The sequence below is a fragment of the Lithobates pipiens genome, unplaced genomic scaffold (genome assembly GCF_037356315.1).
Source record: "Lithobates pipiens isolate NorthernLeopardFrog02 unplaced genomic scaffold, aLitPip1_a1.2 Scaffold_8, whole genome shotgun sequence".
NCBI classification, from domain to species: domain Eukaryota; kingdom Metazoa; phylum Chordata; class Amphibia; order Anura; family Ranidae; genus Lithobates; species Lithobates pipiens.
This window is the reverse complement of record NW_027507903.1, coordinates 464,765,692-464,779,920: the sequence shown is the minus strand read 5'-3', so window position 1 is coordinate 464,779,920 and position 14,229 is coordinate 464,765,692. Positions and strand designations below refer to the sequence as shown.

The 14,229-nt window shown below is 45.4% G+C and overlaps 1 protein-coding gene across 1 annotated transcript in view; it reads left to right on the top strand.

Annotated features, from left to right (window-relative positions):
* Positions 1 to 14,229, top strand: part of LOC143962229 (sialic acid-binding Ig-like lectin 12) — a 124,543-nt gene that overhangs the window by 56,330 nt on the left and 53,984 nt on the right. Inside the window, exon 3 of the mRNA XM_077471560.1 lies at positions 9,570 to 9,923. Within this exon, the coding sequence (XP_077327686.1) occupies positions 9,570 to 9,923 (354 nt within the window). The remainder of the gene's footprint in view (positions 1 to 9,569; positions 9,924 to 14,229) is intronic.

Genomic DNA, 14,229 nt, shown 5'->3' with positions numbered 1-14,229 from the left:
CAAACAAAAAAAGATGCAAAAAAAAAAAATCATGTTTGGGACTGATGGGCACTGATAGGTGGCACTGATAGGTGGCACTGATAGGTGGCACTGATAGGTGGCTCTGATAGGTGGCACTGCTGGGCACTGATGGGCGGCACTGATGGGCACTGGTAGATGACACTGATGGGCACCGATATGTGGCACTGGGGTGCAGCACTGTTGTTGAGGCAGATTGTGGGCACTGATAGGTGGCACTGTGGGTACTGATGGGTGGCATTGTGGGCACTGATGGGGGGCACTTTTTTAATATGTAGGTGGCACTGGCAGGGGGCAGGTGGGCACTGATGAGCTGGCTGTGATCTACAAATACTGCAGCTGCTGACTTTTAAAATAAGGACACTTACCCACCCAGCGCGCCCGCGATGTCGGCACCCGAACCCGATCTCTCGATCATCTCTCGGGTGCTGCCGCCGCCATCTTGGGTATGGGAATCAGGAAGTGGAGCCTTTCGGCTTCATTTCCCGTTTCCCTACTGCACATGCGCGAGTCGCGCTGCGCAATAAGGATGGACCCGCTGCCTCTGGGATCTGTGTGTTTCCCAGCAGGCAGCGGGGGGCTTTCGGAAAGGGGCGTAATCTACGCCCCTTTCCGCAGAGAGCTATCCCGGAAGTGGATGCAGATACCTGTATTGTACAGGTACCTGCACCCCCCTCCCCCCTGAAAGGTGCCAATTGTGGCGCCGGAGGGGGGGAGGGTTCCAATGAGCGGAAGGTCCACTTTAGGGTGGACCTCCGCTTTAAGTGGTTAAGGTGAGGGCACATCTTTACTTCATATTATAAGTGGTGCACAGGAGTGTGAAGACTGTGGTGAACACTGGTATCTAATCATGGATTCACTTTTTTATGTGCATGATCGAGACCTTTACACCACCAGAATTCTGGTATCTCTTCCCCAGTAGGCAAGTGATAAATTATGGGCTGTGGTTTACATAGTGGACAATATCAGGTAAATGGCAGGTTGTTCTTACTATATCACCATTTTTATATATATTTGCAGTCACATGTATGATATTTATTGTGCTTTAGCACTGGTATTGTAGGATTGTAAATCAATGATACACAAAAACTCTCCCTCACACCCGTGTATCACCACTGCGCTCAATTATAACACCAAGCGAATCACCTATCTTAAGCCGCCACTTTAAAAAAACGAATTCTGTGCAATGTTCCCTTTACAAACCGTGCAACAAGCGGCGCTAAATATAGTGTATATAGTGTAACTACACACTAATCACTGCATACTATAACAAAAATTCATAATAAACCAATGTAAACCCAGCGTTTATCAAATGTTCTACCGTGAACCAAAATAACTTGTATCAAATAAATTGTAACAACCTCTATTTGCAAAGGAATCACCCTGTGAAATTCAGTGAATATCAAAGAATAGCACTAAATTAAATAAATAATTATTTCAAAGTATATAATAAAGTGCCCATCTCCTATTAAAAAAAAAGTCCACCACAGTGAAAATTTAAATAAATGAATAAACGATGAATAAGATGACCAATGACTCTTAAATGATAGTAAAATCTTGCGGGCACGCTCTTCCACCACACCGCAGTGTCTGTGACTCCACTCCCCTAATGTGCTTCCACTCACTGGCTATATATGCCTTACACTTGCGTGTCTGGCCATAATCGCTTTTACCCTCTTTCTAGGGGTTAAATGGAAAATCTCTGGGCGTCCTTCACGGTTTATTTAATCATTTATATATTGTTTATTCCACACCTAGCGCAATTCTTTTCTTTTATAATCCCAGTCTTAGGCTGTAGGGTTCAATATTGAGTTGGCCCACCCTTTGCAGCTATAACAGCTTCAACTCTTCTGGGAAGGCTGTTTACAAGGTTTAGTAGTGTGTCTATGGGAATGTTTGACCATTCTCCATAAGTGCATTTGTGAGGTCAGGCACTGATGTGGACGCAAAGTCCTGGCTCGCAGTCTTCGCTCTAATTTATCCCCAAAGGTGTTCTGTTGGGTTGAGGTCAGGACTCTGTGTAGGCCAGTCAAGTTCCTTCACCCCAAACTCGCTCATCCATGTCTTTATGGACCTTGCTTTGTGTACTGGTGCGCAGTTATGTTGGAACAGGAAGGGGCCATCCCCAAACTGTTCCTACAAAGTTGGGAGCATGAAATTGTCCAAAATGTCTTGGTATGCGGACACCTAAGAGTTCCCTTCGCTGGAACTAATGGGCCAAACCCAACCCCTGGAAAACAACCCCACATCATAATCCCCCCCTCCACCAAATGATTTGGATAAGTGCACAAAGCAATGTCTATAAGTACAGGAATGAGCAAGTTTAGGGTGGAGGAGGTTGACTGAGTCCTGACCTCAACCCGATAGAACTCTTTTGGGATGAATTAGAGCAGAGACTGCGAGCCAGGCCTTCTCGTCCCCATCAGTGCCTGACCTCACAAATGCGCTTCTGGAAGAATGGTCAAACATTCCCATAGACACACTGCTAAACCTTGTGGACAGCCTTCCCAGAAGAGTTTAAGCTGTTATAGCTTCAAAGGGTGGGCCAACTCAATATTGAACAGTACGGACTAAGACTACTTGGTAATATGGTGTATGTTTATGTACGATTTATATTTAACCACACTGGATGTTTTTCTCTTTTGTATTGTTCTATTGGTTATTTTTAATAAATATTCATAGAACAAAGCAAAGAAAACCTTACAGTTTCACTCGATGAGCTGTTTAGGAAAACTTTCTCTGAAAAAAAACTACTGCACTCTTTATTTAGAGGGTCTTGTTTTTTTTTTGCGGGGTGTATTTAGGGCAATTGAGGTAGTTTCACTAATATAGAAGGAAAGGCTAAGTAATAAAACGTAGCCCCTCGAACACCTTGTCCGTGACCGCATGAATTGCTACCTCACTGACTTTCTTGATCCCCTGCAGTCGAGCTTCCGCCCAAAACATTCCACTGAAACTACCCTACTAACTGCTAAAACCAACGGCCAGTACTCCATACTCATACTTTTGGACATCTCTGCTGCCTTCAACACAGTTGACCACCTGCTCCTCCTCAACAACGTCCACTCTCTTGGCCTCCACTTTTTCCTAGGTCACCTCCTACCTATCTCAGTGCACTTTCAGTGTCACATATAACATCCTCCACTCCTCTTCCTCTTTTTTGTTGGGGTACCCCAAGGCTCCGTTCTTGGGCCCCCTCCTATTCTCTCTCTATACCTCTTCCCTGGGCCAGTTGATAACCTCCCATGGCTTCCATTACCAACTCTATGCCGACGACACCCAGGTCTATCTCTCTCAGCTCACCTCCTCGCGGATCACAAACTTACTGAATGACATATCATTATGGATGTCACATCACTTTCTCAATCTCAATATTTCTAAAACCGAGCTTGTAATATTTCATCCTCCCATGACTTTACCATTAAGATCAACAGCACCACCATTGGTCCCTCTCCCTCCACACATGCCTGGGTGCTTTGTGTAATCCTATACTCTGACCAGTCCTTCAGCCCCCACATACAATCACTGGTTAAATCTTGCTGCCTTAACCTCCGTAACATCTCCAGAATTTGCCCCTTCCTGACTAACAACACCACAAAACAACTTATTCTCTCCTTGGTCATTTCCCACCTTGACTACCGCAACTCTCTCCTCAATGGACTACCGTTACATAGCCTATCCCCCCTTCAGTCTATAATGAATGCTGCTGCTAGACTCATACACCTCACTAACCGATCCGTGACGGCTGCTTCTCTCTGCCAATCCCTTTACTGGCTTCCTCTACCCCACCGTATAAAATTAAAGATACTAACCACAGCGTCTTTTTTTTGGGCTGGGTGGTGGGGTTGTGTGACTTACCAAGTAAACACACCTGCCTGACACTGACCATTACATTGACCTGCCTGACCAACATACACTGACCTACATACACTGACCACTGACCTACATACACTGACCACTGACCTGCATACACTGACCACTGACCTGCATACACTGACCACTGACTGACCTACATACACTCTGTGTCTGACCTACCTCAGCCGTGGTGTGCAGTCACAGCAGGCAGTCAATCACTCTTGAGGGCTGTCTGTATTGCCTTATCAGTGGCCCTGATGAATGATGCTGGCCTTCGTTCAACAGGGAAGACTGGATACATTTAGTGGCGGAAAAGAGTTACTGAAGGGCACACCTCCAGGTTGAAGGAGAGAATTGCAGCAAAGGCTGTTTTTTTTTTTCTTGTAGCTGGATTTATACTTCAAAAATTAAAAAACAATTCCTACTTTTGTATGCGGTTTGTTGTATAATGCATCACAGCTGGGTTTGCAATGTGATGGGTTTGCAGTTCTTTACCTTGTAAAGTCACCAGATGTAACCGATGTTACTGATTGTTTTTTCACTGCCAGAGAGGAGAGGAGCCAAGGAGGAGAGGAGAGCTGAGCCGAGCCGCCCGCCCAAGCGGAGGATGTAGCGTTCCCACCTTCTGGAGCCTGCAGGCTAAGATGGACGTCACGTCACACGTCCCGCGGTCCTGACATTGGCGCTGCAGGCTCCAGAAGGCAGGATCATCAGCACTCCGCCGCACTCGGCCACTTTCGGCCACTATCGGCCACTATCGGCAACTTTCGGCCACTATCGGCAACTTTCGGCCACTATCGGCAACTTTCGGCTGCTGTCGGCCGCTATCGGCAATTTTCGGCCGATATCGGCAACTTTTGCCCGCTTTCAGCCACACTCGCGAAGAGATCGGTCCCGGCGGCCGGCGCTCAGGGCTTACAATGGAATGCAGCATTCCATATACTTGGGGATTTTCGGGGTCACATTCGGGGCTTCAGCCCCCCTAGCCACCCCCTCCCGACGCCCCTGATACAAGGCCATCCACAACATTGCCCCCAGCTGCATCACCAACCTCATTTGCCAATACCAACCAAATCATCCTCTCTACTCCTCCCAAGACCTCCTGCTCTCTAGCTCCCTTGTTACCTCCTGTCATGCTCACCTCCAGGACTACTCTGCAGCCTCCCATCCTCTGGAACTCCCTGCCCTGGTATGTCCAGTCAGCCCTACCCTGTCCACATTTAGGAGATCCCTGAAAACGAATTTATTCGGGGAAGCCTATCCCACACCCACCTAAGACCTGTAACCAAGACACCCCCATCAGACCACCCCCCACTGCTATTACCTTTCGTACCACCTTCCCCCTCCCTTTAGAATGTAAGCTCCACGAGCAGGGCCCTCCTGTCCCTTCTGTATTGAACTGATTTCAATATTTATGTATTTATTTTATGTATTTATTGTAATTGTGCTGTTTCCCCCTCTACATTGTAAAGCACTGCACAAACTATTGGTGCTATATAAATCCTGTATAATAATAATAATACAACAGTTTTATGTTTCCCTCCCTTTTTCTACCCATGGTTCTTCATAGATTTTACAAATTGCAATGTAAATATTTTTGTGGTATTTTCTTCAATGCGGTGACATGACCGCAATGCTCTGATCTCTCATGTCTTCTGAGAGGAAACTCCCCCCCCCCCCCCCCTAGCAATGGCTACCACAAAGGAAATAAAAAACCTAAAAAAGGTATTTTCATTATAATTTGTTATAAAATATATGCAGGGCCATAGGGAGAAAAGGGGAGGGAATATTTAAATGTTTTAAGGGGAGGGAATATTTAAATGTTTTTATTAATTAGTCTTTCCTTCTTTGCATTTGTGTTTTTCTAATTTGTTTTTGTTTGACATTCATTTGTGTACTGTCACTTTAATTCTTTGAGTGTATTTGATTGTAATTTGTGTACTGTCACGGTACATTCAATTATCCATAGGCAACACTTTAAAAACGTTACAACCAGTTTGAAGTTAAATAAGAGGTCTGGGCTAGAATTATTGCCCTCTACCTGACATTCTCTGTGTTAGCTCACATGCGTGGTGCAGTCACCATTTACATATGCTTGCGGGAACTATGTGTACATTCATATTTGTGTGAGAGTCTAAGAAAATCAGGAAGCATGGGGCAGTTTTGGTGACAACCAGGGATTTTCTCTCACTTCCTGATTTGAAGGAACTATTTTAACACAGGGCACTTTCACCCCCTTCCTGCCCAAGCCATTTTTCAGTTTTCAGCGCTGTCATGCAACACTGTAACCATGTGAATTTTTTATCATTTTCTTCACAGAAATATAGCTTTCTTTTGGTGGTATTTAATCCATGCTTCTTTTTTTATTTAAAAAAAAATAAATAAAAAATAATAGTTTTTCTTAGTTTCTGTAAGTAAATTTAGTAAATAAGTAATTTTTCTCCTTCACTGATGTGTGCTGATGAGGCTGCACTGACATAGTTGCCAACGGTCCCGAATTTCCCGGGACATTCCTGGGATTAGGACATTTGTCCCGAATTTTGTCCCGGGAAATGTCCCGGGAAATTCGGTTTGTCCCGGGAAATTCAAATTTCCAGTTTTTCACCGCCGGCCGCTAGAAGTCCGCGCCTGTGGCGACAATGTCTCCGCCGGCCGCCATTTTTAAGAAGACCAGAAGTTGGTCTTCAATAGAGAACCTGTGGCTGCGCCACAGTTCAATGTTTCCGCGCAGCAACGACGGGATGTCGGGGGCCAGTCTGTGGCTGTCGGGGGCCAGTCTGTGGCTGTCGGGGGCCAGTCTGTGGATGTCGGGGGCCAGTCTGTGGATGTCGGGGGCCAGTCTGTGGATGTCGGGGGTCAGTCTGTGGATGTCGGGTGCCAGTCTGTGGATGTTGGGGGCCAGTGGTATGTCAGGGGCCAGTTTGTGGATGTCGGGGCCAGTGGTATGTCGGGGGCCAGTCTGTGTATGTCGGGGGCCAGTCTGTGTATGTCGGGGGCCAGTCTGTGTATGTCGGGGGCCAGTCTGTGTATGTCGGGGGCCAGTGAGTCTGGATGTCAGGGGCGCCAGTGAGTCTGGATGTCAGGGGCGCCAGTGAGTCTGGATGTCAGGGGCGCCAGTGAGTCTGGATGTCAGGGGGGCCAGTGAGTCTGGATGTCAGAGGGGCGCAGTCAGAGTCTGGATGTCAGAGGGGCACTAGATGTTAGGAGGACAGATGGGGATACCATATGTAAGGAGGGGCTCCGCTGATGGACACCAGATGTGAGGAAGGCTGCTCTGATGGACACAGATGTGAGGAAGGTACCTCTGATGGGGCACCTGATGTAAGGTGGGACTCTGCTGGGGGCACCTGATGGCATCTGGTGGCAGGCAACGTGGCTAGTGACACGCTCATGGCTCCCACTGATTCTGCATTATGGTGAGTTGAATGATTTCATTTCATATTACAATGTAATAATAGAAATAATAACAAAAAAAGCCTTAGCGCTGATATTAATAAATATGTAAGATTACCATACATGTATAGGAAACACCCAAATGACTAGGCTGCAACCATACCAGTGCTCTATCACCAATAGAAATAATGCGCTTCAATCATCCTGACACCATAACAATCATGGCGCCGGAATGATTGAAGCGCTAACACCAGGTATTTGGAGTATCTTTATTTGCTGATTGGCAAACTCTGGAAAACACATATTGCTATTGTGGTGTAGGATCGGGGGGCTGCTGTCCCTCCACCCTCCCCCCCCCCTTTCCCTTCATCTCAGACACTAACCACACCCCTTTGAGCCATGCCCCATGTAAGCCACGCCCACTATTTTACGTAAACCACGCATTTTCACCTTTTCCTATGCCACAGCTATAACTGCATGCCCCTCCCCCTAATTATAATACAACTCCGCCTACTGCCAAAAAAGTGTTATGAATTTATTTTTTTACTATGTTGGCAACTATGCACTGATGAGGTACTGTTGGGCATTACTGATGGGCAGCACTCTGGAATCACTGGTGGTGCTTTAGTGTAATCAGGGCACTGATGATCAGTGTCCTGATTACATGTCTTGTTGTCCCCTGCAAGGAGATGCTGCTAATCTGCTCTCCTCGCCACACTCTCTGTCAGTATGAGGCGATGAGAGGCGATGAGAGCCAATTACCGGCACTTCCTGTATTTACATGTAACCAGCTGTGATTGGACACAGCTGATCACATGGTTAAAGTGCCGCGTGAGCGGCTCTTTAAAGGAAGCGGGGTCTAGCCGTGTCCTAGCAACACTGTGTGGCCATGATCATATATGACGTCCACCCAGAACGAGAGCCGCACCGTCCCTCTGTCATTTGACTGTGAGCAGGCGGCAGCTGGTTAAAAATGAAAATGACAGAGGTTATAACCCTCCCTCCCTTAAGCCATCCAAAATGAAAAAAAAAGTATCTTAAAAGTATAACTAAAAGGCAAAAGTTTTTTAAAGTTTTGGATAGACACCAAAAACACAAAGACACCTGTCAGTTTTTTTTGAGGTATGTGCCTTCGTTAAGAAGATTCTTTGTCCTATATACCATTATCATTGAAAGTGAAAGTAAAAGAAAATCCCAAATTTTGGGTTGTCCCCAGATAAGTAATAAAGGGGAAATCTTCCAATGGTGGCACTAGTTCTCGTGACCTGGGGGTCCCCAAGGAATTCCCCAAATTTGCAGGGATTTCCTCTCACTTCCTGTTTGTCTCTGGGACAAGAAGTGAAGGGAAATCTCTGCAATGAGACACAGACGGCAAAAAAATCTGCCAGGGGTTATAACCCTCCCTTGCTCTATCCAACATGAAAAAAAGTTTTGCCTATAGCTCTAGTTTAAGGTTTGTAACTTAAAGGGGATCTCTTGTAAAATATACTAAGATATTTGGTCAATAATGTTATGTATCAAACACCTTTTTAAATGTATATAAATGAGGCCCCGTTCACATTTAGTGAATCAGGATTGCATGTGGAATCGCTGCAATTCTGCCCACGATTCCAAATTGCACTGCAATGCTGACAAAATGCAGCACGCGTGTTTGGGTGGCATTCATTTTCAGTTTTCCTGCGATTGGCACGTGATAAATTGCAGCAAACTGCATTGCATGATGCTTGTTGGCCAAAAGAAGCTCCTGCTCCGTGACGTTTGTGGAAACACCATACTACATTTAGGTGCCCTTGAAAATAAATGGCATCCAAAACGCATGTGCAATTTTAAATCGCGGGTAGAATTGTGGCAATTCTGCCCACAATTCCAAATCCTTGGATGTGAACGGGGGCTTAGGCCCAGTGTAATAAAGGTGAAAAATGAGCCACACTGCTTGCAATGGAGGACGCGATCCTGTGAGGCCCAAAACCATTGACTATTCTTCAATCATGTGAAGCTGCCTCCACAGATTGCTGGACTACTGTTGATTTCTTCCTTCTAAATCTAGGTTTTTAGACACCACTCATCAGGTTCAGTGAAGCTTAGATGTGTCAGTACAGAGACAGGCTCCATAGAAAAAACAACATGTAATAGTCTGGAGTAAAGCAGTCATATCGTATGGCGGGGATTCCTGGGACAGGAAGCAGAGTACAGGTGGGAAATGTTTCTCACGCGGACAATGGCTGCTGTCATTGGCAGAAAACAGGTTTTTGTTTTTCTGATTGGAGTTACAGAATGATTTATATATTGATTTATCTTTGCAGGTGTATTGGTGTCAGGAGAACCAGAAATCTGGACTGTAGAAGGTCATACATTGACTCTACACTGCACATATTCTGTTACTGACAATGGAAGAAACTCCATGTGCTGGGGAAGAGGTGGCTGTACAGCTGTATTTAAGACCTATTGTAATAATGTTATCATCAAGACTGATGGCAGCAAAGTGACTAAAAAGACATCTAATAGATACCAAATACTGGGAGACATTGAGCGAGGGGACGTGTCACTGACCATCACTAATGTGACTAAGGAAGATGAAGGAATATTCTGCTGCAGAGTGGAGATCTCTGGATGGTTCAATGACAAGAAGAACATTTACACTGTGAAGGTTCAGGAAAGTAAGTACAATGCTTCTATAAATAACTAACTAATGGAAACTAATCTGTCCAACATCAACTCCAATAAATCTGCTGTGATATCTGCAGACAACCCGGAGTAACCAACATTATGTTTGTATGTCTTTAACCGCTTCAGCCCAAGCCTCTTTTAAAATAATTTTATTTTTATTTTTTTTGCTAGAAAATTACTTAGGCCGCGTACACACGGGCGGATTGTCTGCCCAACTAAGTTCGCCAGACAATCCGACAGACAGTCCGTTCAAAATTTGAATGAACGGACTTGACCACACACGATGAGCAGACAGTCCGCTGAAAGCGTGCGTGATGACGTGTACAGCACGTACGATGGGACTAGAAAAACGACATCCTATACACTGCAATGCAACCTTCGGCCGTGTAAATCCTTTCTGAGCATGCGCCATACTTAGTCCGTCCAACTTGCCTACACACGAGCGGACTGTCCGCTGAAACCAAGTTTGGATGGACAAAATTACGGAAATTCCGTAAGACTTTGTTCGTCAGACAGTCCGCTGAAAAAGTCAGCTGAAGCCCACACACGAGCGGATTGTCCGCTGAAACACGGTTCAGCGGACTAAGTTGGACAGACAATCCGCCCGTGTGTACGCGGCCTTAGAATAACCCCAAACATTACGTTTATTTTTTTTCTAACACCCTAGAGAATAAAATGGCGGATGTTGCAATACTTTGTCACACCGTATTTGCGCAGCGGTCTTACAAATGCACTTTTTTGGAAAAAAATACACAAAAATAAATTTTTTAATTAAAAAATAAAACCGTAAAGTTAGCCCAATTTTTTTTAATAATGTGAAAGATAATGTTACGCTGAGTAAATTGATACCCAACATATCACGCTTCAAAATTGCGCCCGCTCGTGGAATGGCGACAAATTTTTACCCTTAGAAAATCTCCATAGGCGATGTTTAAAAATGTCTGCAGGTTACCGGTTTTGAGTTACAGAGGAGGTCTAGGCACTTGTACACACGGTCGGAGAATCCGTCAGGATGTGTCCTATCGGACCGTGTTGTCAGATAATCCGACTGTGTGTGGTCTGCATCGGACTGATTCCGTCGGAATATCCGTCGGACCCAATATTCCAACTTGTTGGAAATATTTTCCGACCAACCGGTTCGATTGGACATACTCCGATCATGTGTAGAGAATTTTGATCGGACCAAGTGCCACGCATGCTCAGATCAAATTCCTACATCAAAGCTATTGGCTACTAGCCTGAATGTAGTCCCATCGTAACGAAATTACCTTATCACGTTCTGAATGATCGGATTTTTCGACAACTTAGTCCGACCGTGTGTATGCAACAGTTTCAGACAAGATCCAACGGACAAAATCCGTTGGACAAAATCCGACGGATTTGGTTGGTAGAATGTCCGACCGTGTGTACAGGGGCTAAGGCTGGAATTATTGCTCTTGCTCTAATGATCATGGAGATACCACACATGTGTGGGTGCTACTCACGTATGCTTTCACTTCTGCGCGCAAGCTCGGCGAAACGGGGTGCTTTAAAAACACATTTTTTTTATTATTTTACTTTTAGTTTTTTATTTTGACACTTTTTTTTCAATTTTTGGGTCACTTTTATTCCTATTACAAGGAATGTAAAAATCCCTTGTAATAGAAAAAAGCAGGACCTCTTTAATATGAGATCTGGGGGTCAAAAAGACCTCAGCTCTCATATTTACACTAAAATGCAATAAAAAAATTAAAAATTGAAAAAAATTCTCCTTTTTTTTTAAAGAGCTATGGGCAGAAATAACGTTTGACGTCGCTTCCGTCCTCCCATGCCATGGAGCCGAGCGTGGGCCATCTTTCCCCTCAGTCGGTAGCTAGGCATCCACGGGAGAGGATGTGATCGCCTCCGCAGCTACCAGCGGCGGGAAGGGGGGCACCTCTCCCGCCGCCGATAAAAGTGATCTTGTGGCGAATCTGCTGCGGAGCCCACTTTTATCTTAAAGAGAAATGCACTCCGTTTCTGAAAATAATGTGGTTATGGCAGCTAGCGTCAAAGTACCGATCTACGGGTACGGCGATTTGCGTCAAGTGGTTAAAGAGTAACTGCAGTCTGCTCACATAATTTGTAATAAAAACATCTTTGCCATTCTGAAGCTTCCCTCCAACTACTTTGCATATTAATATATATATATATATATATATATATATATATATATATATATATATATATTTTACTGCGATTCTGTATTTGCCAAATATGCTGCAGAAATCTCCCTCCACTGGGTGTGGCTGCAACCATTTTAACTGTGGGCAGCTGAAGCTGCTGCTTGTTCACTTCCTGGATTTACAGAGACACACCTCTAGCTCTGCAGCTCTCATTGACCCTCTTATGACTTAGCCTCCCTTCATTCCTGGCAAACTCTCAGAGAGTGAGAGAGAAAGCTCTGAATTATGTCATAAGCCTAGGCTTTTTACCAGACAAGAAACAAGAAGTGGGCTGTATAAGGTATTACTGGCAGAAAAAAAGGTTTACTATCCAAAGTTAAAACAACAAGGCAGAAGATTTCATAGATGGAAAGTTGAAAAAATGACTAAAGGTCCACTTTAACTTGTCCTACGATTTCAGTTACTCACACGTTTTTCATACGTATGCAATGCAGGAAACGCAGCAAATCCTGCATGTTTCCCGCACCACATTGCAATGGCGTCCATGCGATCTGCTGCGGGTATCAATGTTATCTTAACACCCCAAAACAGATTGCAAAATGCGATGCGATTCAGGAGCGGGGGAAGAAAAGGGGCCTGAATGATTTTGGTGCAGATGCAATGTGATTTTAGCCATACAAAATGTATGGCTGAAATCGTACCACACAGACATTGCATGTGATGTGCACAGGAATACGGTGTAATTCCTGCAGTGTCTACATCGCACAGGTGTGAACCCAGGCTAAAACTTGCACTCGGCCTAACATACACTATATACAATACACTCAGGAACAACAGTTTAGAATCAAATTCTTTAAAATTTATTTAAAACCAAGCACAATATGTTTAGGCTTCATGCATAGGAGACGCCGGTGCTAACTCTGCTGGACACATGTTTTTAAAAGCTGAAACCGGCGTTTAGAAATTCCAGTTTTGCCGCAATTTCACCACCATTTAGCGGTGTTTTACCGCGTTTGCGTCTAGACGCATTTAGTTAAGCTAACATCATAGACCCTCCCCAAGCTCAAAAAACAGTATTAACTATTTCAGCAATTTTGTGAGACCAGAGTGAGTAGCAGCAGCTGTGAGAGCAGCAGTGTACTTGTATTTAGCGTGTCACTTGCCACGGCACCTGCCACAAGTTGTGGACTGTCCACTTGCCACGTGACTTGCCACATCACTGCCACAAGTTGTGGATTGTCTACTTGCCATGTCACTTGCCACATCACCTGCCACATCACTTGCCACATCTCTTGCCATGTCACTTGCCACGTCACCTGCCACAAGTTGTGGATTGCCCACTTGCCACGTCACCTGCCACAAGTTGTGGATTGTCCACTTGCCACGTCACCTGCCACGTCACTTGCCACAAGTTGTGGATTGTCCACTTGCCATGTCACCTGCCAGGTCACTTTCCACGTCACCTGCCACGTCACCTGCCACAAGTTGTGGATTGTCCGCTTGCCATGTCACTTGCCACGTCACCTGCCACGTCACTTGCCACAAGTTGTGGATTGTCCACTTGCCATGTCACCTGCCACATCACCTGCCACAAGTTGTGGATTGTCCACTTGCCACGTCACCTGCCAGGTCACTTGCCACGTCACCGGCCACGTCACCTGCCACAAGTTGTGGATTGTCTACATGCCATGTCACTTGCCACTTCACCTGCCACGTCACTTGCCACAAGTTGTGGATTGTCCACTTGCCACGTCACTTGCCACCTGCCATGTCACTTGCCACAAGTTGTGGATTGTCCACTTGCCACGTCACTTGCCACCTGCCATGTCACTTGCCACAAGTTGTGGATTGTCCACTTGCCACGTCACTTGCCACCTGCCATGTCACTTACCACAAGTTGTGGATTGTCCACTTGCCACATCACCTCCCACATCACCTGCCACAAGTTGTGGATTGTCCACTTGCCACCTGCCATGTCACTTGCCACAGGTTGTGGACTGTCCACTTGCCACTTCACTTGCCACCTGCCATGTCACTTGCCACAAGTTGTGGATTGTCCACTTGCCACGTCACTTGCCACCTGCCATGTCACCTGCCACAAGTTGTGGATTGTCCACTTGCAATTGTAATTGTTTAAAATATTTTTTTAATG